This window comes from Toxotes jaculatrix, chromosome 16 (assembly GCF_017976425.1).
Source record: "Toxotes jaculatrix isolate fToxJac2 chromosome 16, fToxJac2.pri, whole genome shotgun sequence".
Taxonomy (NCBI): Eukaryota; Metazoa; Chordata; class Actinopteri; family Toxotidae; genus Toxotes; species Toxotes jaculatrix.
This window is the reverse complement of record NC_054409.1, coordinates 13,266,949-13,291,486: the sequence shown is the minus strand read 5'-3', so window position 1 is coordinate 13,291,486 and position 24,538 is coordinate 13,266,949. Positions and strand designations below refer to the sequence as shown.

Here is a 24,538-nt window from a genome sequence, read left to right as displayed (position 1 = left end):
TCTCCATCTCGCGCTGTCTCTTTTTCCCACAGAGCGTAGGAGACTGTCAGCTCACATAAACAATCCCGGAGCCCGGTTGGAGAGGACAGAAGTGAGCGTCAGTGCATGCCCCGTTCCACACTTTATTAACCCCTTTTCAATTTTCGTTTTTCATATTCTAATCTGTTTAGCGTCCTGTTCTGCCATCACTCGCTTTCTGAAATGCCTAATGAGATTGCTTCCTATCTCCACATGTCTGCTATGTAATGGAGCTGTCTCAGAATTATCCCGTGCTGCAGGAGAAAGACAGGTTGTTTTTTCTTTCTTTTTTTTTTTTAATGCAGCATCACTTCTGGGTGTTTAAACTACTCTTCAGCCTGATGTGATAGACAATGACAGAGGTGGTTGTCTGCTGGGGTATTCCAGAAAGGATGCGTGTGATGCTGCATCATGGAATGGTTTTAATTACAAGAAAATAAGATGTGCAAGCAGCGGAGGTTCATTACAGACGTGAAGGATTACAACAAGGTAGATTTCAATCTTTCCAAGCCTCCTAATCCACTGAAGTTGGTCATCTAGAGGTTTAGTGCTGACAGAGCAGGAAAAGCATTGACCTCTCACTGAGGTTATGGCCTCAAGGTGCCATGTCAGACAGGATGACAGGAAAGAAAATGAGACGGATTTAGCTGTTTTAATTGACAGTGGGGATAACCGGAAACAGAGAAAAGGATTCACGCATTAAGATAAATTCTGGGGCAGCCTCGGGGGTTTAAGTCACAAACTGGCCTTTGTTGTGTGTTGTTCTTCTTTTCATGTCATCTGTTGACTGTCAACTATCATAAAATAAAGGCCCAAAATGCCCAAGAACAAAAGAGGAATCATGTTTTACTTGGTGAGGAAAAAAAAAAGAGTGGTCCTACAAGTAGGACTCATACTATAATTGATTAAAAGATAGTGTTTGTGAAAGACGTGGTCAGTGTATAAATATCACAGCACAGTCGTCATGCATCAGTAGCTGACTTCCGATCAGTGACACCCCCCCCCCCCCCAAACACTTTTTCCCCCTCCAGTGCGGGGAAGAGTCAAACCGTGCAAATTAGATCAGCAGTATTGCTGATGGTGATGACTCATCACAGTGACATCACAAAACCATCAGCTCCCGCTGAGCCAATCAGAGCCTGTATGGGCTCTGACTCATCAATTAGAGAAGCAGACTGGGATGCTGTTGGTAAAGGGGCCGTCCAAGGGCAAATCAAGGACGACGGTAACTCCATTTTCTTGGCAGTTATTGAAAGCCTGTCTGGCTGATGGGAGAGTTTGCTGATGGATTAATTGTTGTGTGTATGGCTGTATAATGTATTTAACTGACCATCAGACGCTGCCTCTGCCAACCCTAAACACACACACACCTACCGCGCCAGGTTTGCTCAAGGTTTCTGCCTCTGAACATGAGAGTTTACTCAGCAAATCCTCTTCAATCTCTTCTACAACAAATTCTGCTCAGAGAAAAAGACGCATGTGTGCACTTGTTTGTGCAAACTCAGGCAGAAATTACATGTCTGTGTGTGTGTGTGTGTATAAAACAATGTGTATAAATTAAAATCAGACGTCCAAGCTCATGGGTCAAAGGTTGGGTGCAGCCAAGGGACTCATCATTTATTGGCAGATTCGAGCCATCAATCAGATTGACAGGCGTCGCTCGCCTGCTCAGACAGTGAGCAAAGACTGAGGGGGCAGAGTAACTGATACGGCTTCATGGCCACTGATGCGATTACTTCCACCAAGGGCACAGTGGAGAGAGGCCGTTTTAGCTTATTACATCCTCCCATGATACTCCTCTATTCTAATCAAACATATGGTTGTGGCACGCTCATTTGCTACCTATAAATTCTTTGGTGCAAAAAAAAATGTGTGAACGATGACCACAATTAGGAAAAGTTGAAAGTATAAAGAATACATAGAAAATGTATACTTAAAATAATAAATAAATAAACATGTACATGCTGCCTAAAATAGAACCTAGCTGTAGCACCCATTTTTTCATCTTTTCTGACTCTGGGGTTGTATGTGTGTGCGTGTGTGTGCTTGCATGCAGACGTGAATGTGTGTGTGTCCTCCCCATGGTAACCCTTGAGGAGCACTAGACGTCATAGATCACTGGTTTTCTCTCCACAGACAAGAAAGAGCAAAGGAGGAGGGAGGGTAAGAGGATGAAGGTAGTGACGGGGGTGATGGAGGTGATAGGTAATTCTGCCTAATACCCTGGATGAGAAAAAGCCAGACTCTTAAGGGGGATGAGTTTCTTCAGCGGTTGACTGCTTCTGGGGTTATGAGGCAGGAGATATTGCCCTTTATCAATCCTCTCAAATGGCAGATTTGATTTCTCATCAATTGACAGCTTTTGATGGAGCAGGATTGCTGTAAGAATAGATTAGCCCACATCCTGGACTGTATTGAGGTCAAAGTATTAGCCACCGAATAGTGATAGCAGCCTTCTTTGTATATTCATATGGAATTAATGCTTTGTATCTAACATTGATAAAATATATTGATTTTAACTAATTCACAGCTCTGGTTTGTCTTTAGTCAATTTCTGCAGCTGAATTTCTGCATCAACTACAGGTAAAGACCAGTTCAAAATCTACTTTCTTAAATTAACATCAGCTAAGAGTGGGATGGCATACAGACCGACTTGGAGGACTCCAGTGACCCCGATGAGAGAGTGTCTCGACTGCTGCGGCTCTTGGAGCTGAGGTGTGGTGAAGACGATGGCGAGTCATCGATGTACGGCAGGATGTCGTGGTGCCTCCGCTGCTCCTCTGCACGGTCTGCATCGTAACCATATGTAGGAGGGGTCCCCGTGAAATGACCATCTGTGATGGGAGAGAACCATACGCTCAGTTAGTGTCTTTCACTTTCTTTCAACTTTCTTGATGTGTCTGCTTTAGGAGAGTTGGCAGAGGAGAGGTGGGACACACACATACACGGCAACCGAGTAAGCATGGATTTGCAGTTTAGCTTTACTGATACTGGATTTATGAGGCTGATGTTGATATTGATATTGTGGAGATTTTAAAAAATCTGATAACAATACACACTATAGGCTGATAGGAACATAATCAAACAATCTTTCATGCAGTACAGATCTGATCTCACTCTGATTTTGTTTTTAACTCTGATACATTCTGACATTTATAGCTAAAAAAAAACATCAACTTGTCAGTGGCAAAACCATCTAAATTCCAAACCCAGTTTGCATTAAAATCATATCATCTAGGACTGATTTGCAGATCAAAACATGTCTGGATGTCATATCCTGTTTAAAATTGGTCTACACGGTTGAAAACTGAAGGTCCAGCAGCCACAGTTTGAGTATCTCAACGACTACATTTGAAACACACAGTTAGGATGTGCTACATACTGAAAGACAGTCACTAAAATGTTGATCCAGTGCTGCCTAACCTGGATGTTTATACATCTCTCACTTTTAAACCAAATTTAAACTCACTTTAAATGCAGACATCTAGACGTCTTTTGACTTGCAAATTCACCAAATTCATGCTTGTTATGAAGCTTTTATTATGAAGAGGGGCGAAGGTGGGGAAACACAGTATACGACTGGCATTTGGTGATGCCAAACATAATTTCATATCTTTTATAAACCATAACTTGAGTCACCTTTAGTCTAACTGAAACCCATTACTTTCACCTGACATCACAAAGCAAGCTTGACAGGATCTTTACATTTTGCTAGTTGGCCTTATGCTCACAAACGTTTGTCATGTATTGCAGAATTAATTTCCAACACTAATTAATGCGGTTCTGGAAACTGGGGCACACAAAATGAGTCCCCCCCCCCCCACCCCCCACATCTTTCCTCATGCACTTATACAAAAACACAACGCTTTGAGAGGAAGCACTTGAAAAGGCCAACTACAAACTGGGTCAAGGTTCAAATAATTTGAACACTGAGTGCAGCATCTCTAGGGAAATTTTCAGCAACCTCCTTCTGACCCGCTTCTGCGGTGGGCGCTATCACTTTCTCTTTGGAAAAATAGAAACTCTGCTGTCACATAGTGGCTGCCCTTTACAAGTAGATGAGGGAGAAAGAACAAAGAACAAGAAACAAAGGTCAATGAGCTAGATGCCAAAAAAAAAGCACAGTTTGACTACAAATTACTTGTTATACAATGTCACACTCAACGCGATGCATTTTGTTCAAAGTTCAAGTTGTGGCTTCCATTTAACACGTTTTGGTGAGTTCAAATTGTTCTGCTTCCAGGAGGAGAGAGTACAGTCAGCGGTTCGGGGAATCTGGTGTGTAACAGCTGAGGGGAAGACATCATGCATCTCTGAAAGTCACAGAAGACCTTTTGCTCATCTCCTCCCACTCCGATGTTCAACAGAGCCGCACTTCTCAGAGAGCTGGCCCGGGCCTCCTCTGTGCTGACTCAGACTAAGAACATGCCAGACTCAAACACAAACACACACACAGCTCACATCAATTATAAGTATTCTGTAGCTTTAAAAGACATTCAGCTGACATCTACTTGAGTACTCTCTTTTGCCTCTATTGTGTCTATAAGTTCACTCATAAATCTTTAGTTTACACTGGCACACACACAGACATATGCTCTTAAAGTCACAAGTCACGAAGAGAGAGAAAAAAAAAACTCCAAAAAAGATAGAAAGAACAATGCCAGTGTGTCCAGGGCCCGTCTGACCTTCAGCCCACCCACCACTTGCTCCGTGTACTCGCTACTGCCTGTGGGTGGGTGCTGCCCACTGTGCCTGCTTCAACCAATGGCATCCTGCCCGTCGAAACCCAACATAGAGGCTCTGTCTGTCTGTGTGTGTTTGTGTGTGTGCAAACAGCCTCTTCCCACAATGCCAAACCTTGCAGCAAACCAAACTGAGTAGTGTACTACACATTCTTCATTCATTTTTATTCTTAGTATGCACTGCCACTGTTATTTTGCAACTGCTGCACATATACTGTTATTTATATATTTCAGAATTTCCACAGACTCTTTCCTAGTATGTTTCAGTGCTAATATTAACACCTTTATTCATCCTCCAGACTTTTCCTTGCCGTATTCGTACAAAACTTGCAGGGTAATGACTAAATTTCACAATTGTATCATTTTCATTAGATTTCACATAGTTTAGAAAGTGCATACATACACATTCAGCTTGTACAAGGGTGTAGCTATCTGTATTTACGCCAGATAGTATTACCAGATATAAGATTTTTATAGCTTGTTACAACAAAAAACTTTTAGAAGGCAACATGCTAACAATAAGAAAACATATTTGTCAGGCACATTGTCTAAAACTACAGGGTGTGGATGTGAAAAACACCAAGTGGGAAATGAGTGGGTGCCATCCTGGCATGTTTTTTCTTTTTTTTTTTTTTCTTTGTCCCCCCCAACCCCACCTCTGTGTATTCATGGAAGGGAGCATAACATCTCGAGCTGATGTTTAAAAAAAAGAACAATAATAATTCCTCCAGCTGTTTCTTGGGAACACTAGAGTAAAGTGCAGGACTTGTTTTACTCTTCCTGCCATCTTGCTTTGGAAAAATGCTGTCACTAGAAACACACTGAGGGTGAGTGTATGCATGTGTGTCTGTCTGCGTGTTTGTGTGTGTGAGGAATGCCTTTAGTGCCCACACATAGCCTAGAGGCCAAAAAAGTACTGAGCAGCCAAACAACAATTTTCAGTACGTAACCATCTCATAGTTAAAAGAGGGCACAGTCAGAGACCTAAAACCACAATCATGAATAATAATAATAATAATGATAAACTGTGGATAGAATGAGGATACATGAAATGCCAAATGAATCATTGCAGCTCTGACTAAATGGAGCATCTTCTGGGGAATGTATTTCTCTAAGGTACAGAAGCAATCAAAGGCTCAAAGCTAAATAGCTCCCGTTTATCTGTCTTTTACAAATAAAACTTTTTATTTTTATTTTTTATAAACAAATTACAGATTTATAAAATACATCATGACTGTTGAGACCATTACTAGTCTGCTAACAGACTTGCCTAATAATATGGCATTCAAGTATATTTTTAAAACATGTTAGCATATTATTACATTAAGTTATGTAGCATTTATAGAGCATGAGTGTGTGCATGACCAGCAGTTTCCAATGGGGGAGGGACTGAGCTTCCCAGGTTTGTGAATGGGTCGCTATAGCCTGCGGTCGTCAAACACTGGGCTTCAGTCTGACCTCATCTCGGCCCAGACATTGCTTCTAACATCGCCGTCCTCTCCCTGTATGTCTTTCACATTCTTTCCCCCGTACGCCCCTGCTCGCTTGTGTTCCTGCTGATTTGTGGCCTCTTCATCTTCACGCTGCTCACAGATCAGCATCTCCCTCTTCCTGAGCTCTCTCTCGCTTTTCCCTCCTCTCTTGTTTTCCAAACGGCCCCCCTCAGGGAGAGAGTGAACTCCAAATATGACAGAAAAACCAACACATATGCCTAGAGAGCAGGGCAAATACAAAATAGACACACACACACACACACAGAGGAGTCTTTTTCCAAAAAACAGTCAACCCATTGATTTATTCCTAGAGCTATTGGCAAAATAAAACAACCAAACTCTGCTTCGAACCACAGAAATAAAATACACACACACAAACACACACACACACATTCCTGTAAAATGTTTACATGGAAACAGTGTTTGGGAGGGGAGCAGGTCTTTTTCCTGCTGCAGGTGGAAAACCACAATCACACTGGGAAAAGCTGGAGCTCTGCTGCCATGGCAACACATGGGTCTTTCCAAAACAATATCACAGGTCGGGCAGGGGTATCAGGGTATCGTGTGACACTGATCTGTTGATGGGACATCCTATATAACAGAAGACAAGAGAGACAAATACTGTACACGGGAGCTGTTCGCAACTGTTAAATCATTACAGCTTGTGCGTGTGCCGTGCATGACGCACCACGGAGGGATTTTTGGAGCCTGATCAACAAGAATGTATTATGCATCTGGTTGTGTGTTTCGGTGTGTAGCCCTCAAAGAATCTGAGGAGCCTGTGACGGGGTTTTGAACCTTCATATATTTTTTTGGTGCAGATAAAAACATGCCTGTAGCACAGAGGAGCAAAAACCTGTTAGTTACTGCTTGTGTTTAACATCTTGCATTGAAAACGTGTGCTCAACATTTTGAGAAATACTTAAAGAAGATTGATCGCATTGTAATATCTGTACACCAAGGCAAAGGTTAGCTTAGCTTGGCATATAGAGTGGCAGCAAGGGGAAACTACTAGCCTGACTCTGCCTACAATCTGCCTACTAGCAGCTATAATCTCAGAATTTAGCATGTTAAACCACAACCTAAAGTTTTTGTACCCATTAAACATACCACTTATATGTCTCAGTTAAGACTGAATACAAGTCTTTGATTCCCTTTGCCCATTTCTTTGTCTGCATCTCCCAGGTATAATGGATACAACATCAACACATACTGTTAAAAAAAATTTGAATGGGCCAACAATCTATTTGCCTCACTCATTCCCACACATACAAGGAATTAAAAGGCTTGTCTGAGTTTAATTGAGATAAAGAGAGCTGTGGACAACAGACAAAGGAAACAATTGTTGCCTAAAGCCCCATAATGCTTCGTGCGGCGCTGAAGGAAGGGGAGGGGGGCGTGAAACTATTTCAGAAAAAAGAAAAAAAAAAAACAGACTAAGACAGAAATAATTATGATAATCGACAACAATAAGAAAGAAAATGATAACAAGAATCGAGAGAGAAGATGGAGACACTGCAACAGACTGAGAGCCGTGAAATGAGAGAGAGAGAGAGAGAGAGAGAGAGAGAGAGAGAGAGAGTGGGAGTGACTCTCAAAGGAGGCATAAGATATCCTCGATAGTGAGAGCTGCCTCTCCATCCCCCATCATGCTTGCCACTCAGCATGGCCGTCATAAATCTGCCCTGGCTGCTGACGCCTTTATTGGACTCTGGGAGCAGGCCTGTCATCCTAACATGGCCAATATAACCCCACCTCTGGCTTTCTCTCTGTGTCACACACACAAACACACACAATTACAAATGCATTCACACGCTTACCTTAAAGCCCCACCCAGCCCCATAGGATCCTAATGTTACGCTACAACACTCAGAGCCCCCCTCTCTTAATCCAGCTATTTGTCGAGAGAGGAGAAAGTAATCAGAGATCGAATGGTGTGTTTTAATGGCTTCCCCCAGTTCTTCCCCATAAATCTGATTCATATACAGTGTGTTAGTAGGCCACAGTGGATTTGGAATGGCTAATCATAGTGAAGAGGCCAAATCTGGATACTGGAGATAAAGAAGATGCCCCCCTGTCTCTCGAATAATACTGCAATTCGCATTACTTCCCCTCAAAAAATAGTGCCAAATTTATATGCAATGCTGTACTGTAAACTGTGATGGAAAGGGAACTGGGGTGAGAGTTGCTGCAAGGAGAGGAAAAGAAAGAGAGGGCACCCCTTCCCCTGAGTTCTCCCATTCCCTAAATATCCAATTTAGAGACAATTTAGCACAGCAGAGAAGGGGCGGGGCTGGTAGGCGAGCAAAAGTGGAAGGCTGTGGAAATTAAAGTGAAGCCTCAGCTACAGCATCGCTGGGGGGGACAGACATGCCGTCAAATGAACTTGAACACAGCGTTTCTCCCGTAATCCTCCCGCGACTGCATAGGCACTTGACAGCAGTTAATTTGATAAATGTCGCTATCTTGTCATTATAGGGCAGACGCAGAGACATATAGTGCATGGGTGGCTCTATTCTTAAACTCCCCAATATCTGCAATTTAGGCATGAAAATCCTTCCTTTCCTTCTCAGGAGACACAACTATGGACTACAGTTTAGGGAGGAATGTTTTGCTTTCACTTGAGGTCCCAGTTACCACTTTGCATCCCTCATAGAAACCATTCAGTGTAGCTAGATTGAGAAGCAAAGTGACTCTCAAAAGACAGAGATGAATCCTAAAGGTATTCTTCACAGAACTGCGGCTGCCTTGGTTTCATGGATTTGCTTACACAAATCACTATCTCTGCAGAGACAATGTGTCCCTGGAAGCTTATTTTATTTTATGAATTTAATTTTGTATTTGTATTGCTCTTCTGAGGGGACCAGGAGGACCACACACCACCGTGCATGAAGGCTGTAACTTTCATCATCTCAACTGTGCTCTATTCATCATGGATACAATTTCACTGATCAAACCAGCAAACTGCTGGTAAATTCCTTGTTCCCGCTTCCTGGAAGTATTAACATACTGGAGCTGAGAAATCATAATAAACCAATTTGTTTCCTGGAGGTAATCTCTTTGCCTCACCATCGATAATCTCTGTGGAATCAACCCAGCAGCAGCAGCAGCAGCAGCAGCCGGTTTCAGTTATAAAGCTGGAATGATCGCCAAGTCGGAGATACTGCTCCTTTAAAAACAAACAGCGCCCCCTGCAGCCATGTCATCATCCCATTAACTAAGGATGGAGGGATGAGAGAAAGAACAAAGCGGCATAGGAAAGAGCGTGGCCAGGAATCACACGATCGAAGGAAGAGAGAGCAGAAAGAGGTTCAGTGTGTGTGTGAACCTGCAACACTGCTTTGTTCACTGTGTGGTTTGTGCCCGCTTGTGCTGTGAGCTTTTTTTCCCTTATGTTTAAATGTTCTTGTGGTTTTGTGAGTTTTCCTAAACTGCACACGGGAACAGATGCAAACTGTTTGTCCATATTTCTCCACGTCATAAGTCTCTGCCATGGAAAAAGAAACAATGTCAGATATGACAGGCAGGCCTGCTTGGATTGATGGGTTACAGCTGCAGCTCTGCCTCTGGCTGCATCATATACTGCTCAAAATAACCTCTTGGGTACTACAATCCACTGCATGTGGATTTTCCTAGAATGCTAAACGATGTCAGCATTTTTTAATTATATAATTGACAATGGGTTTGTTTTGTTTTAGGGTTATGAACAATTTAAAGTCATTCTCCTCTCAAAAATATCCTCTGCTCGTTGTGACTTCACTTATATGTTTCACTGTCCAGATAACACATGCAGAGTTTGACACTAGAAGACTGTTGCTCACCTAAAATCTCAGTTTAACATGCATTCGTACGAGAATGATTTTGGGACAAGTTTGGAAACCAATTGTGGCCCAAAGTTTCCAGTGCACATAAAGTGGAAAAACCACAAATTATTTTTCCAAACAAAGCACTTTTAGATGTGTTAAAACATGTCTGGAGAAGATAAATAGAAAAACTATATGCTGAACATGTTAAAGATACTTAATTTTGACAATATATTGACGCTACATTATTACTACAGTACTATTACTACTATGTTGCCAAACATGTCTCATTATATTCAGTTTTTTATGGAAAAAACTGAATATAATGGTGCAACAGCAAGGTTGTAATCAAATCTCTTTAAACCTTAATGAGAGCTGTGTACTGGCACCAGGCTGCTGAAAAAACAATAGAAAAAAAAGATGTTTGGTGAAAAGTGACATCTTCAGAGTGCTGCTTTTGTTCAACTAACAGTCCAAAACACAAAGTTATTCAGTTTGCAATTATGTAACACAGAGAGAAGCAACAAATCCTAACATAAGAAAATGGAACCCACAAATCTGGCATTTCCGCAAAAGCTTAATCAATCAAAACTGTTGTCAACCAATTTTTTTGTCGACTAACAGATTATTTTACAGCTGATTACACTTCAGAAGTTTGACTTCTTTGTTTCTTGAGTCTCATGCTGACAAGAGTTTCCAGGAGTTTGCTGCCAGCAGATACTGCATCACTGTCACAAGTAGGAACATGGACATGGATGCAAAGATAATTACACAACCAATCAGGCAGACAGTCACAAAGTCTGTCAGACAGTATGACGAAAACCCATTTGTTGTATGTTGTGTGTTTTACATCCTCCTCTGTGCCCGTCGCTTCTCTGCCTCTGTCTGAACCTCAGTCTACATCTTTCGTGTTCTCTCTCTTCCTTTGATCGCACAAGACTTTCGAGGAGAGCACTCTCCTGTCTCAGTGGACACATGCTCAACACACGCACACACACATACACTGCACAAACCTTTGATTCCATAAGCGCCTGTCGTGTCTTCTCTGTCAACCGCTAAAGTCATTAGGAAGGAGACTCATTACCCTGGCCCCCCGAAGCATTATGGGGGAAATAAGCGTTCAAATTGCTGCAAAATCACACAGAGACTCTGATTAATAATACAGCATGCTAAATTACCAGCCCCGCTCTGGAACATGGCCGGCACTCATTAGACTGCGGTTTCTACAGGCAAAGATGGTAATGTATGATGAAAAATAGACGATGCTTGGCTTTTAGGCCGTTAAGTCAGCAAATAGTGAGACTATGGGAATTTTAGTGTGGAGGGGTGATGATGGGTCTTAAGTGTAGACTTTCTTGCACTCTGCATCTGATGAAGATAATCACAATAATAACACAATTTTGCCTGCACTTTCCTTGCACATTACGCAACAGGGGAGCTTTCTTCCTTTCTCTCTAAATACTATCTTTCCTCAGAATCGCTTGCCCTTTGTTGCATCTGTCTGCTGTCCTCTCATTTCCTTTCCAAGTTGGCCTTTGCAGGAGCCAGTCTGCGATTGCACCGCAGCGGTAAATCTTCAGGGCCGACCTCAGCCTCCTGACACTCTCTTTAATGCATCTTGAGCACCGCAACCATTGCGTGTGTTTCTGTGTGGGCGGAGAGCGGCCTCATTAATTTATCCACACTGAAGCTGGCACTTAAATCTCCATGGCTATCTGCAAAACACTCTGCGGACCATCACAAGCAATGTGTGGGTTTTAAACGCTCTAATGTGCTTGATAATAATAGAATGAATGTAAGTGACAGAAATCCATTTTCCTCATCTTTTAATCAGCTGTAGTTAAACTTGGAGTTTGAACTCCTTTCACACAGGTTGAAGTCTGGATCAGCTTTGTAGAAGAAGCTTAAAACTTGTGACCTATGAAAAGCAGTGGTAAAAAGTTTGATTTGTGACAGTTCTACAAAGAATACTCTAATCTGTGGCCTCCACACTTGCCTTTGAATAAGTCATGCTTAAGCAACATGTTACATAGTTCACTCTCCATAGCAGTGTGGGTGTATTATTGGTCAAGCTGCAAATCAGGGAGCAGTCACAACTCTGAAATGCTTGTGAAAGAACAAAGAGCTAACATGATACTGCTAAATGGTAGCATTTGCTGATAAGTACTAAACACAAAGTACAGCTCAGGCTGATGAGAATGTCATCGGTTTTACATGCATTTGGTCAAAAACGTAATAGACAAATTAACATGAATATTTGTGCCATATTTCGTGGCAATCCATCTAATAAATACTGCCATCCTTAGAGCTTTCATTAGCATGGCTAATAAAATGACGACATACAAATATACACTGCAACTAAATGCTATCACACAATCACAGGTGTTAAGTGTTTTCATCCGTCTGTTGCTGGAGGCAGCAGGCAGATGAGGCCCCGAGCAGAGCAAAGGTCAGAGGTTAGAGGTTAACACATTGGAGGAGTGGGGGACAAAGGTCACATGGGTTTTGTGTTACTGTGTGTCTTCATGTGTGTGTGTTTGTGTATATATGTATGCCTGGAGCAAAGGAGCTGAAATCCAATTACCAAACAGTATTACTGCTTCAATCAATAAAACCACCAGCTAAAGCAATGCACACTGGCCCTCATCAGATATTGACAACACACAGCTCCCCTTAAAAATATTATCATGCTTTAAAACCATGAACAACTGGACCAAAGTGACTTGAAGCAACTGACTGACCCACTAATCAGTAGCAAAGTGTAAGTAATTTAATTACAATATACAACAAAATCTGTGTGTATTAGTTAGAGAGTGATAAAATGCGGGTGTAGTGTTCCTGTGGAGGTATAACGATACACAAAATGATGGTAAGATTGTGGGTCTTTGGGCTGGGGATTATTTGTTTTCCATAAGTGCTTCCAGACAGCCTAACTAAAAGTCAGTTACTCCTTTCCATCTGGCAACTTTTTATTAATAGTACTCTTTAATTTTAAATGCACCACATTTCCTAAATGTCATCTCTCTATTGATTTCACCCTGAGGCCTGGAAGCCTTACATCAGCATAACTACCCTCCACATTTCGTTTGGCTTTGTTTTCGCCTGCGCAGATATGAGTGGCAGTGACAGTCTTGAAAGGAGGAGTAAAAAACCTACTGAATGATTGGATAACTTCCCTCGTGTCTGATGTGTGATAGAAAATTTGACCCTTCTTACCATTTGGATCTGATTTGAGACGCCATGCTGACAGCTAGAAAAGATGGATGAATGACTGAGCAATAATCTATGACAGGCAAAATAAATGTAGATGATCTGTCTGACAGGCAGATGTTCAGCAGGGGTCTAATTACTATTGACAAGACTTTTCATTCAGAATTGATTATTGTAGAGTTTTATTTGTACCACAACATATTCAGATCTGTACATAAGTAATACTGCAATTACGATAACAGCTACAACTATTGCGCTTCTTCTATCACTTCTGTATCAATTACATTTGATGGTAACTGTGGCAACATGGATGGGAAGACCTGGTGGTTTCACCATGAAACAACAGACAAACACTACATGATTAAAAATGCTTTGTTAGTTCCCCAGGAGAAGTGATTCTACATGAGCAGTGTTGGTTTTGTGTGCTCATGTGTGACAATTCCTGTAATGTACAGTGGGTTTTATGGTTATGGGATTATGGCATGTACTGCTTAGGTGGTGCAGAGCTACAAGAGTCCTGCATAATGGAAATACAGTCTGGCAGCACAGCAGATGCCGAACTAGCACCAGCCAGCTGGAGGCTGATGTGAGGTGGTTGCATCCTTGTACTGTAAGAAGCTTGGTGATTTTCTAAATAAAAAGCTAAGCCAACACATAAATGACTTCTTTGTTAGGAGCGTGCTACTCCAGAATACTGCAGTGTAAACAGACGGAGTGCCCACCTGCGCACATGTGAATTGCAGGACTAATCTTAAAAACCTTTGACAAAGCTGTACAGTAAAGTGCAAATGGCTCATACAGTATGTTCTTCAGTCATTTTATGTCCTTCATACAGTAGGATGACATTCACAGAGTGCGTGTGTGTGGCATTATTTCATCTCTGAGGCACATTACGTCATTCCCATTACAATCCCCAGAGACCTGTAACGCAGGTAATGTTGCCCTCTGCTGCTGTTGCTGCTGAGATTGTTTCTAAGAAACCAGAACCACTGTCAGGCCTTTCTGCCAAAACAACTGAACTTCTGCCTCTCTGTAATACACTGCAGTTAGCTTCATTTAGCCAATACAAATGATGTTCTTATGCCATTTTAATGTCTTAATATGAAAGATCAAATCATCATCATTGCAAGTATGACAGTGAACAACATGCAAAATCAAGTACATCAGTTGATTTCATTTAGTCAGCAGGATATGGCAAAGTTCACAATGAAATCATATTTTTAATTGTATTTCCCATCAAACCAGAATATGACATAATGTGGGTCGGGATCATTTACAAATGTTAACCAATAGGATATCAGGGTCAGTAGGGAGGCAGTCTTATTTGAAGGAATGTTCACTTTTCATTAGGTGTATGACAAAAGGTCAGAAAAGGTCATTTCTGATGTCCCTGTACAAACAACTCAACGTGTGATAATCCGTGTTAGAAAAGCAACACCGCATTAAGACAATCCTCAATTAATGATATATGGTCGATGCACAGAACCTGACAACAAACTGAAAAGGCTACACTCAGTTTGCCTTAACCCTGTCCCCTCTCCTACTGCTCCTGGCTCAGACATTATGGCCCGAAGCAGCGCTTATCATCGGCAAACAGCAGAACGAGCACAAAGGGCCCCAATCTGCCTAATCTCTGGTCAAACACAAGCCACAGCATCATCGCTGCTCAGGGCAATAAACTGCTGCTTTATGCCGGAGCTGTTCTGGGGGACACGCGTTGGGACTTTGCTAAACGGACCATAGAGATTTGCCAAAGCCTGTCTCCAGGGGAACTGTTGCCTGGGTTACCATTGCCAACAGGAAGAGCATTTCATTTGTGATTAGGTAACCTGTCAAGATACAGAAGAGGCTTTTATTCATGCTACTTAAGAAAAATAACCAGTAAGAATTAAGCATCCCAGGTGAATATCTAATAAATGGTTATTTTTTCTTCAAATAACTGCGCTTGACTGCCCTGTTAGACTGATGTTTGGCTCATGGACGGCACACTTCTTTGCTTATGTACACATGGATCTAACCTGCATCTGCCTGCCTTATCATCATTTGTTTCTTCATATCTATCTGAGCAGCTCCACCATAAGGTAAGCTGTCATTTTAACATCCTTTTAAGGCATTTCTCACCCGATCTGGTTGCCATGGAATTTCTGTGGCCCGTATCTGTTCTTCACTAATCTTCTCCTCCTCCCCCTTTCTCTCCTCCCCCCTCTTTACACTGGCACTGGGCCAGTCTGACTGTCTGCCAGTTTCAAGCGTCCCAGCATCAATTACCTGAACCCAGCACTCACACATTCCCATAATGGCTCTAAAACCTACACACACACTTGCACCATATATGCCTCGCGCCCGCACACAATGCCTGATCAAATACACACTCATGAGATACTAGAACCTAGCCACACTTTCAAAAGCCTATAGTAGACTCTCAGCCTCTCTCTTTTCATGTGAACATACATGCACATTTTCGTAAAATGAGGACACTGAATAATTAGGGAGATGAAAAAAAAATTGTCAGTGCCTACACAGACAGTCATTTCAATTATCTCTATTCCTCTGGCTGTCTGGCTGCTGTCTCTTGAAGGTTATGGGCTCAGCTCACCACAGTCTCCTCCTGGGACTTAGTCATGAGAAGCCAGTTTGCTATTTGATTCTCCTCCATGCAGGATCCAACACTAGATCTCACCACTGTCCTGATGGGCCGCTGTATCTCGATCCTGTCTTTCCTGCTATAACCGATAGCCGTGTAAACAAGGCAAAACAATTTATAATGTGTCATAAAACTTAAAAACTCTCAGCTGACAATGTTAAAGATTTTTTCCTCAGGTCTTGTACAGGATAAAGGATTTTTGATGGATTCCACAGGACCAACAATGGCAAGCAGCCAGGCCAACTGCATGGTATTTGTAGTCTCTTTACAGCTGCATTGTGATATGATAAACAGGGATGTTTGAATGAAGCAACCTCCTCCCAACCCTTCACTCCCACTCCTAAATCCTCCCAGGTATTTATTGGATGCGTTGAGCCCAGGCCCTGGTCTCCTTGGCAACAGGGCCTCGCAGAGACACACAGGAAGCTCTGGGTAGACCTGTGAGTGTGTGTGTGTGTGCTCTTTATCTGCTTCCCTCTGGAAACACATTCAGGCTCACTGTCCTCCATGGCTCTGCCACAAGGACACGACTCATAATAACCCAATGTTACACTGACAGTTAACACCTACACACAAACTTACATAGGAAATATGTTCAAAATAGGCAAACAAACACAGCGATGGCTAAGCACATGCATGTGAATGTGTGCCTGCCAGTAGAAATGGAAGCAAAGCACATGCAGCTCTATAAAGTACATGCATATATGCATGGTAACTTAAAATAAAACCTCAGTACTGGAATAGTACAGTGTGTTATATAATAAAGGAATGGATTAAAAAAGTGCAAACTCTATAGGAAAAAGCCCTTACTGAATATTACAGTAGGAGATTTCTCAAAGAGAAGCGCCTCATCCATGTCATTTAATCAAGAGTTTAGTATAACTTTTTAAGCAGAGGGCACCATGGGAATAACTGTTAGATCACTTACTATCACTGTTTATCCATGAAATGAACAGTGAAACATTGTGTGATATGTACAAGGGAAAAATTTTGGGTGGGACAATGATGAAGTCATCCACCCAAATAAACTCTACAGAAATCATTGCAAGTCCGCCTGGTGCTAAATTGTGAACACAACTTGAGACAGAAAAAGTGATAGACCAAAAAAGAAAAAAAAAAACAGAACAGGATTTGACAGAAAGTTAGTGAGAGATAACCAGAGAGAAGAGAGATGAGATGAGATAGGAGCCTCTCAGAAGCATTAACTACTTAGAGAGAGACAGTGAGGGAGGCAGTGTGAATTAGACTCTTTCTTCTCTGGCGCCTCGAGGGAGGAATGATATATTCAATTTGGGTTAAAAGAATGTGTTTAGAAAGGAAACACTCCGACAGGGCCTGGAGTGCATGCAAGACACGGATTGGAGGATTAATGCCTTTTCTGTGTTTTTCTGCTGGAAGGTAATTGAGAGATTCAGGAGTGGAGCTTTTACTGAGCCAGATCAAGGCTAAAAGCTGTCACTGAAAACTACAAACATGGCCACAAGGGCACAGGGGCAGCTGACTGTCACTCAAAACAGTAAAAATGTGTTTTAAAAAGACATCATCACACCACCTTCGCTCCCTGAAACTTCATCCTCACCTCTGATTCTTCACTACCTCCACTCCCGTCCTTCTCTCACATCTAAAACTTTCTGCTAATCATTTCAGTGCTCTCCTCTGCCTCTACTCCCTTTTCATCTCTCTGGGGGTGATGACTGAAACTGAGGGGCCAGTTACACAGAGTGTTAGGGTAATGTTAGCCCGCTTATGTAACAAGACACTACAAGCAGGGGCGAGCATGGGCACCACGGGTTGCAGAGCCGCTCATGTGTATGCATGTGTGCACGCCCACGGATTTCATTTAACTATAGTGCATTAAGAGAGAGCAGGAGAGCATATAAGCACTTTTACAGCTTCAATTCCTACAGGCAATCAGAAAGCTAATATTGGTTTTACTCTGCTGTAGCAAATGTTTTCACTCATATAATGCAAAAGCAAGCACTTAATTTATGATAAGCTGCTAAAAACACAGAACTATGCTCAACCGATTGCCACATAGGGTACACCATTTGTCTGACCAGGATTGGTAGATTTAAAAGCACGAGGTTATACTGTTATGTACTTAATATTTCTGTTTTTAGCAGCATACAAGCTTGAGACTGTCAGAGGTTAGACATAGGTGAGTAATGGGAATAAACGGGTAAAAGTTTGCAGCAGAAACAACAGCTAAAAAGAACAAGACTGGGTAAAAACCTAGTGTATGGCTTGACAGCATATGGTCAATGTGCGAAATTGAGGACGTAGTTGAAAACTATAGTGGAAATGCTGTAAAGAACTACTTTGAATGCAAAGTAGCTTAAGCCTGCTCGAAAAGTTGCTAAATGCAGTAAGATGGCGTCATACACGAATCTGCATATTCATAATGTCACAGTGTCATATTTCAATTCTGTCTAGGGTCAGTCAGCTTCAGCCATTCATCTGTTTGCTTCACTCCTACTCTCTGTGTTCACATATGCAGTAGTTTAATGCAGCTGAACTAAAACTGTTCTCATTTACGCGTTTTTCTCTTTCTGTTGTCAAACAATGGAACAAGCATGAAATAGCGACTGAATCACGACCCATTAAGACACATGTTAACCAGCAGTAACTTCCAAACCATTTCCAAGCTGCTGCTCTGCTAAAACCCTGATTCTGTAACCGTGATGTTGTCTGATAAAACCATACACATAAGTTGCTGTTGCTGGCTGTGCTGTGATGTTTTTTTGTTTTGCTTTTATTTTCTGTAAGCCAGGAAATGAGTGTCACAGAGTGAAGGGGAACATGATGAAAGCACAGCAGGTTCATGTACTCATTCAGACAAAGGCAGATTTCCCCACAGAGCGTTGGCGTCCTCAAACCGTATGGAAGCGACCTCCTTTGATGTGTATGTGTGTGTGTATAAAGTAACTGGGAGTGCAGAGCAGGTGGGGGGTGGGGCAGCTGGTGGTGGAAATGGTGCACAGCAGCACTGCACGGTTTCTTGACCACCAGACAGATGTGGAAAGAGCCGCAGTCGTACTAGCTTATTACATAGCAAGGACAAGGCAAGGGAGACACACATACACTCAGAGACACCCGTACGTCCCTACAACAAACATGACCTCATATGCACCACAAGGACACATGAATGCCATCTATCAAATCTGTGGCGTATTTGCGTGCAACTGTACTCCACACACACAGACACACACACACCCGAGGCCAGATGTGCATATTTTGCACCAGCCCGATAACCATGTTAAACGCCAGCTTCCTCATCAACCCACAGACATACAGAAACAATAAACTCCATATGACCCAGAAAAGGAGGCAGACACAGACGTACAATGGAAGAACAAAAGAGTCATTTTTGTCATCATCCCTGTGAGGCGTCTGACGATGAATCAAGGCTGTCTCACCGTTCTCCGTGAGCGTGTGTGTGTAGTATGTGATGTGTATGTGCTCTCATGTTGCACAGCACAGCGATGCAAGGGAGCAAAATTCAAACACTTTGTGTCTCCAAACCCAACAACCCAAACTGCAGAAAACTTACAGAACACAAGCTACATGTGAGATTCAGACTCAAATGTAAAATTTAACATTCATAAAGACAGGAATAATTGCATGGCTGTTGTCTGCATTCATTTTTTAGCAAAGTGTACCATCCAACTGGGAACTGAGTGTATCTGGTACTTGATCTCAGCATGCAGAGGTATGCTGCAGCAACAAAGTTGTGTGCAGATCATTTCTCACTCATATAAACACGCCCGTGGTTCACGTTTATTTCTGGCTGAACCAGGCTGAGATCCCGTCCATAATGTGAGCCAGGCCAGCTCTGGAGGTGGTCTGGCAGACCTGATCACATTCCATTGCAATGGGTGCTGTGTGAAACAATACCTGGCACTTCATCATGCATTTCTTCTTCTCCACATACAGATGTTAATACCTGGTTCTGTCTTCACAACACAATCCTGATTTTTGATGCTCATATTAATGTGACTTTTCAGGTTCCTACACATAAGTAAATGCTGAACTTTCAACAGAAACTTCTGATCACCACTCATCCATCTGTGCCTGCGTGCATCTGAAAGAACAGCCTTAGAAAATGACAGGAAAACAAAGAGCTAGATAGGTAAAATGTGAGTAAAGTAATGGAAGTGAGTAAATAAGGGACAGAAAGGAAACTTAACTACTTTTTAATTATTAATCAAGACGTATTCCAAGTATAGGGTTTTCTGACAATCCTGCATGTCTGCTCTGTGTGTGTGTGTGTGCAGTTAAGAACGAATGATGATGATGATGGAAAAGTCATTATGCAACCGAAGCAGCGCATCGCATCATTATGATTAGACTAGCCAGCTGTTAATTGAAGAGAAGCTGGACTCAGCTCAATATCATGTTGTTTTCAGCAGCGCTGGAGCGAGAGGACACTGAGGGGAAAATTACTGGTTTATATATGAGGAACAGACAGATGGATGGACAGATGAACGAATAGCTGGATGGATGGGTGGTGATAAAGTACGATTTGTACACAGTTTAAAAATTTTAAAAACAGGTTAATAGGGGAGTCAATAACATGGTGTGACATTTTTTTAGCATCAAAATCCTAAGGCTACATTGCTTCACTTAAAGGGATATTAAGTTCACTGGCAAACACGAAACAGTCGCTCACTGATACAGGCTGATGCACAAAGGTAAACAAACAAGATACACAAACACACCGGGGAACAGTGCAGAGCAGAGGAGAGAAAAGGACACAACACCATTAGAGTATTTTTAGCCTCTCTTCTCTGCATGAGGCTACAGTTAAAAAAATGTATTTGAATCTGATTCATCACAACTTTTTTTTGTCTGATGCAGAATTCATACTTTATAAAACATCATTTTACAGTGAGAGAACAAGAGAACATTTACTGGCTTTATTGCAGACCCTGCTTCTTTTGATTGGACTTTTGCTCAACTTTGACATTTTGGCCTCTCTGACTAAAACCTGCTCTCTCAGCTCACTCTGAGACGGATGGACGCCGTCAAACAGGCACAACGAGTCTCGAAGCAGAGTAAGTGCATTCTGAATTTAAAAACACAGAGAAACAAACTTGCAGCCATGTTATTTGTCAAGCCCATTTGGAAACCATAGAGCAGAGAGTAGACAATCAAAATAAATCATGAATTGGCTTGAAATAGAGCTGTGACCTCAAGAACAAAAAGAAAAAAAATCAAATTAAAGTGCGAGTCTCCCAAAGGTTCTCAGCTCAACTCTGCAGAGCCACAAATGCAGCTATTCCCCTGTGGGCGTCATGTGCTCCACTAATCTGCCAGAACGTCTGACTGATGGAGAGAGGAAGGAGACGAAGGGGCAAGGAGGTAGATAACAAGAGTGCGTGCATGCATGTCTGTGTCTTGTTTCTACATATATGTATAGCTGTGCCTCTGTGTATATGCATGTATGTTTGTTGAGATTATTGTATATGCGTGTATGTGTTTGTTAATATGGAACAGTCCTCTGGATTACTCAGCCACAGTCGGCCCTGTTGTTCTGTTCAAGCATCAGCACACTGCTGGAATAAACACTGAGAGCATGTGCACCCACACAGACACACACACACACACAAGGCCCACTGGGTGGTAAGCAGGGCAGCAGAGTCTCTAGACAATACAGTGCTGAATGCACAGTGTTATGCATCACATTACATTTGCTGTGAAGAAACACGCAAACACACAAAAACTTCATCGTAAGTGAGAAAGGAACTGAAGATCCTACTTTATATTTTTTGCCACATAATAAGTTCAAACAAACAGTCGACTGTTTACTATGAAAGCAATGCTGTGCTGCACTGTTGTTTTAAAGTTGCCTTAAAACTCAGAAACTACAAAACCTTGAAGCAAGAAAGTGATCCAAGATGGTGTCATACCTTTGTGTCATATTGTGGTTTTAATATTACATTCTACTTCTTATTGGACATTTATTTCCCATGCGGCCTCCTGATGACTGTACAGTTTTTCAGATATATTGTATGTTGGCCATGCATGTTGTTTATTTTCATTATAACTGTCAAGCTGATGCAGCTAAAAGCCGGCTTTTGATCATTACCAGCTTGTTAGAGACAATCCAAGCTAATTACTTACAAACTTGTGGCTGTTTTTCAGTCAATTTATAGGAAAAGATATATTAACATTGTAAACAAACAAAAAACAGGAGTTTGGCCTTTAAAAGTATCCATATCACAAACAGCATGGGCATACCATGTTGTTAATCTCTGCTGGAATGAATAAGATAAACCCTCACCAGACAGATACAATGAGTCATAAGACATACTGTGTCTGAGTTAATATTACTCCTACACACACAGACACACACACCCACACATACAAATACAGACAAACAAGAACCGCAACTCCAGCCACACACAAAAAAAATCCAAATCTGATCTGACGCTGTCTGCTTTCTGGGTGTTGAAATGTTTATGTAGGGACAATTATTTTTCTGCCTTTGTCTGCATTTGGTTTTAGGATCAAGTTTTGGATCAAGTGTTTATTTTGCCAGTTATTACATGCTGTCTAAACATTTCTCAGAGAATCTATTATGAGTGCTGTCTTCCTTCAAACGAATGCCACAATGCAAAGTGACCTCGTGAACTAGGGACTGAATGTGTCAAAACTGCTTAAATGATTATGATCGACCAGATGGACAATGTAGAAAAAAACAAAGTGATGTAGAGAACTGTGCACAGACATAAGCATGCTACAGAGAGAAACACACACACACACACACACACACACACACACACACACACACACACACACACACACACACACAAAGGCTGCAGACACACACACACACACAAAGGCTGCAGACACACACCTTAATTGCCAGACACAAAGTCACTAAAACAAACTGACTGCGGTGGCCTCAACTGGACATTAAATAAGACAGACACAACAGACAGACACACGGGCAGACTCTCTGTCTCTGCTGTACATGAATATTTCATGGGGGAAAGCCAAAAAAAACAAATGGTTTTGTGTTAAGTTTAAAGGTAAGTATTCATCCAGGAATCAGGTTTGTGAACCCAAAACCATATTAACACCTTAACATCTGATTTCACAGCATGTTGATTGTGCATATGCTCCTGTAAGCCCCCCCAATCTACCAACTAAAGCTGTAGGAGACCTGACTTACTGACAATAAGCAGAAATAGATAACATGGTGCTACTGTTAGGATATTACTGGCACACAGAGGTCAGGAGCCCCTTAAATGCTCTCTCTCACCCTCTCCCTCTCTCACATGCACACACACACAAGTCAGTGAGTGAGAGGAGGTGTCCGACCCCCCCATCTTACAGAATGTCTGACTATGAAGGTAGAAGAAGTAGTGTATGTGTGTGTTTGTGTGTCATTAGACTTGTCAGACAGGCTGTGTAAGGATACATGTAGGAAAGCACCAGTTCAGCTGTGTGCATGGAAACAATTATCCCAAATTAGTGACAGAAATGTAAGGACATGCAGTATTTATACTTGTGGTTGTGTGAGTAACACTTCTGTCTCAGGGCGCTACAAAGAGCAGCTAAACACAACAACATCTCCACAACTACACAGCAGGAAAAAAAGGGAGGATGAAAGCACAACAAATGATCAAGTTCTGATAAGCTTTCAGCATAGCAGTTCTCTAAACAGGTATCAGTTTTGGACACAATATTAAAAATACAGATCACTAACTGTGACCTCAGTGGTAAAAACATATAATTAAATTAACATCTCTATAACAGTGTAAAAATACTGAACACTATAGGCACCATAAGACATGGCAAAGCACTTGTATTGGATTGGATCAGTCTTTATTACATATTATTAAATGGAAATACTCAAGTATGAGTACCTCCAATCTGTTCTTCCAGTGCAATGCTTCGGTAAATGAAGCAGATGAAGGTTTTCATCTTCATTATGAAAACCTCCATATCTCTGAAAACCAATATTTTGCAGTAAAATTGGAAAACAAACACATAATGACGTGGCTCACACACGAGTTGACACACCATTGTCAGTGCATTAACATCGCACGCCGTCTTCAGCTGCTCCAGCCAAAGTAAGTAACCTTTTAGCACGGAGTCGTGAGCCCTTGGCAGTGAGCCTGAGGCAATACTGAGTCAACCAGTGGTCAAGGACGGACAGAGAGAGAGAGACAGGGGCAGAGAGGTGGAGAGAGAGAGTGGGAGAGAGAGAGAGAGAGAGAGAGAGAGAGAGAGAGAGAGAGAGAGAGAGAGAGAGAGAGAGAGAGACACCATTATCCATTGAGAAGTGAGACAAAGGACGGTGGGGCCTCGCCACACTCGAGTGAGGACAAATAATAGCTCCCCAAAAAATGGGACAAGACCCTTGAGTGACCCACTTTTCACCGTCAGTAGACCAGCGATACCACAACTGCATGCCACAATGATCAGCAAGTCACCCATAACTGTGTGAGGCTGTAGGTGTGTGTGTGTTTTTGTATGTGTGCATGTGAGAAAAGAGAAAGGGGAGAGATGTGAAGATGTGCACGTGTGCTGGAAGAGATAGGAAGGGGCGTGGGAAAGCAGCATGCGCTTCAGTTCATCTTCACCTCTCGCTGTATCTCTGAATCTCTGTCAGCTGTG

The 24,538-nt window shown here is 42.0% G+C and overlaps 1 protein-coding gene across 1 annotated transcript in view; it reads right to left on the bottom strand.

Annotated features, from left to right (window-relative positions):
- bcr (BCR activator of RhoGEF and GTPase) overlaps positions 1-24,538 on the bottom strand; it is a 76,813-nt gene that overhangs the window by 29,495 nt on the left and 22,780 nt on the right. Inside the window, exon 2 of the mRNA XM_041059561.1 lies at positions 2,668-2,852. Coding sequence (XP_040915495.1) covers positions 2,668-2,852 — 185 coding nt within the window. The remainder of the gene's footprint in view (positions 1-2,667; positions 2,853-24,538) is intronic.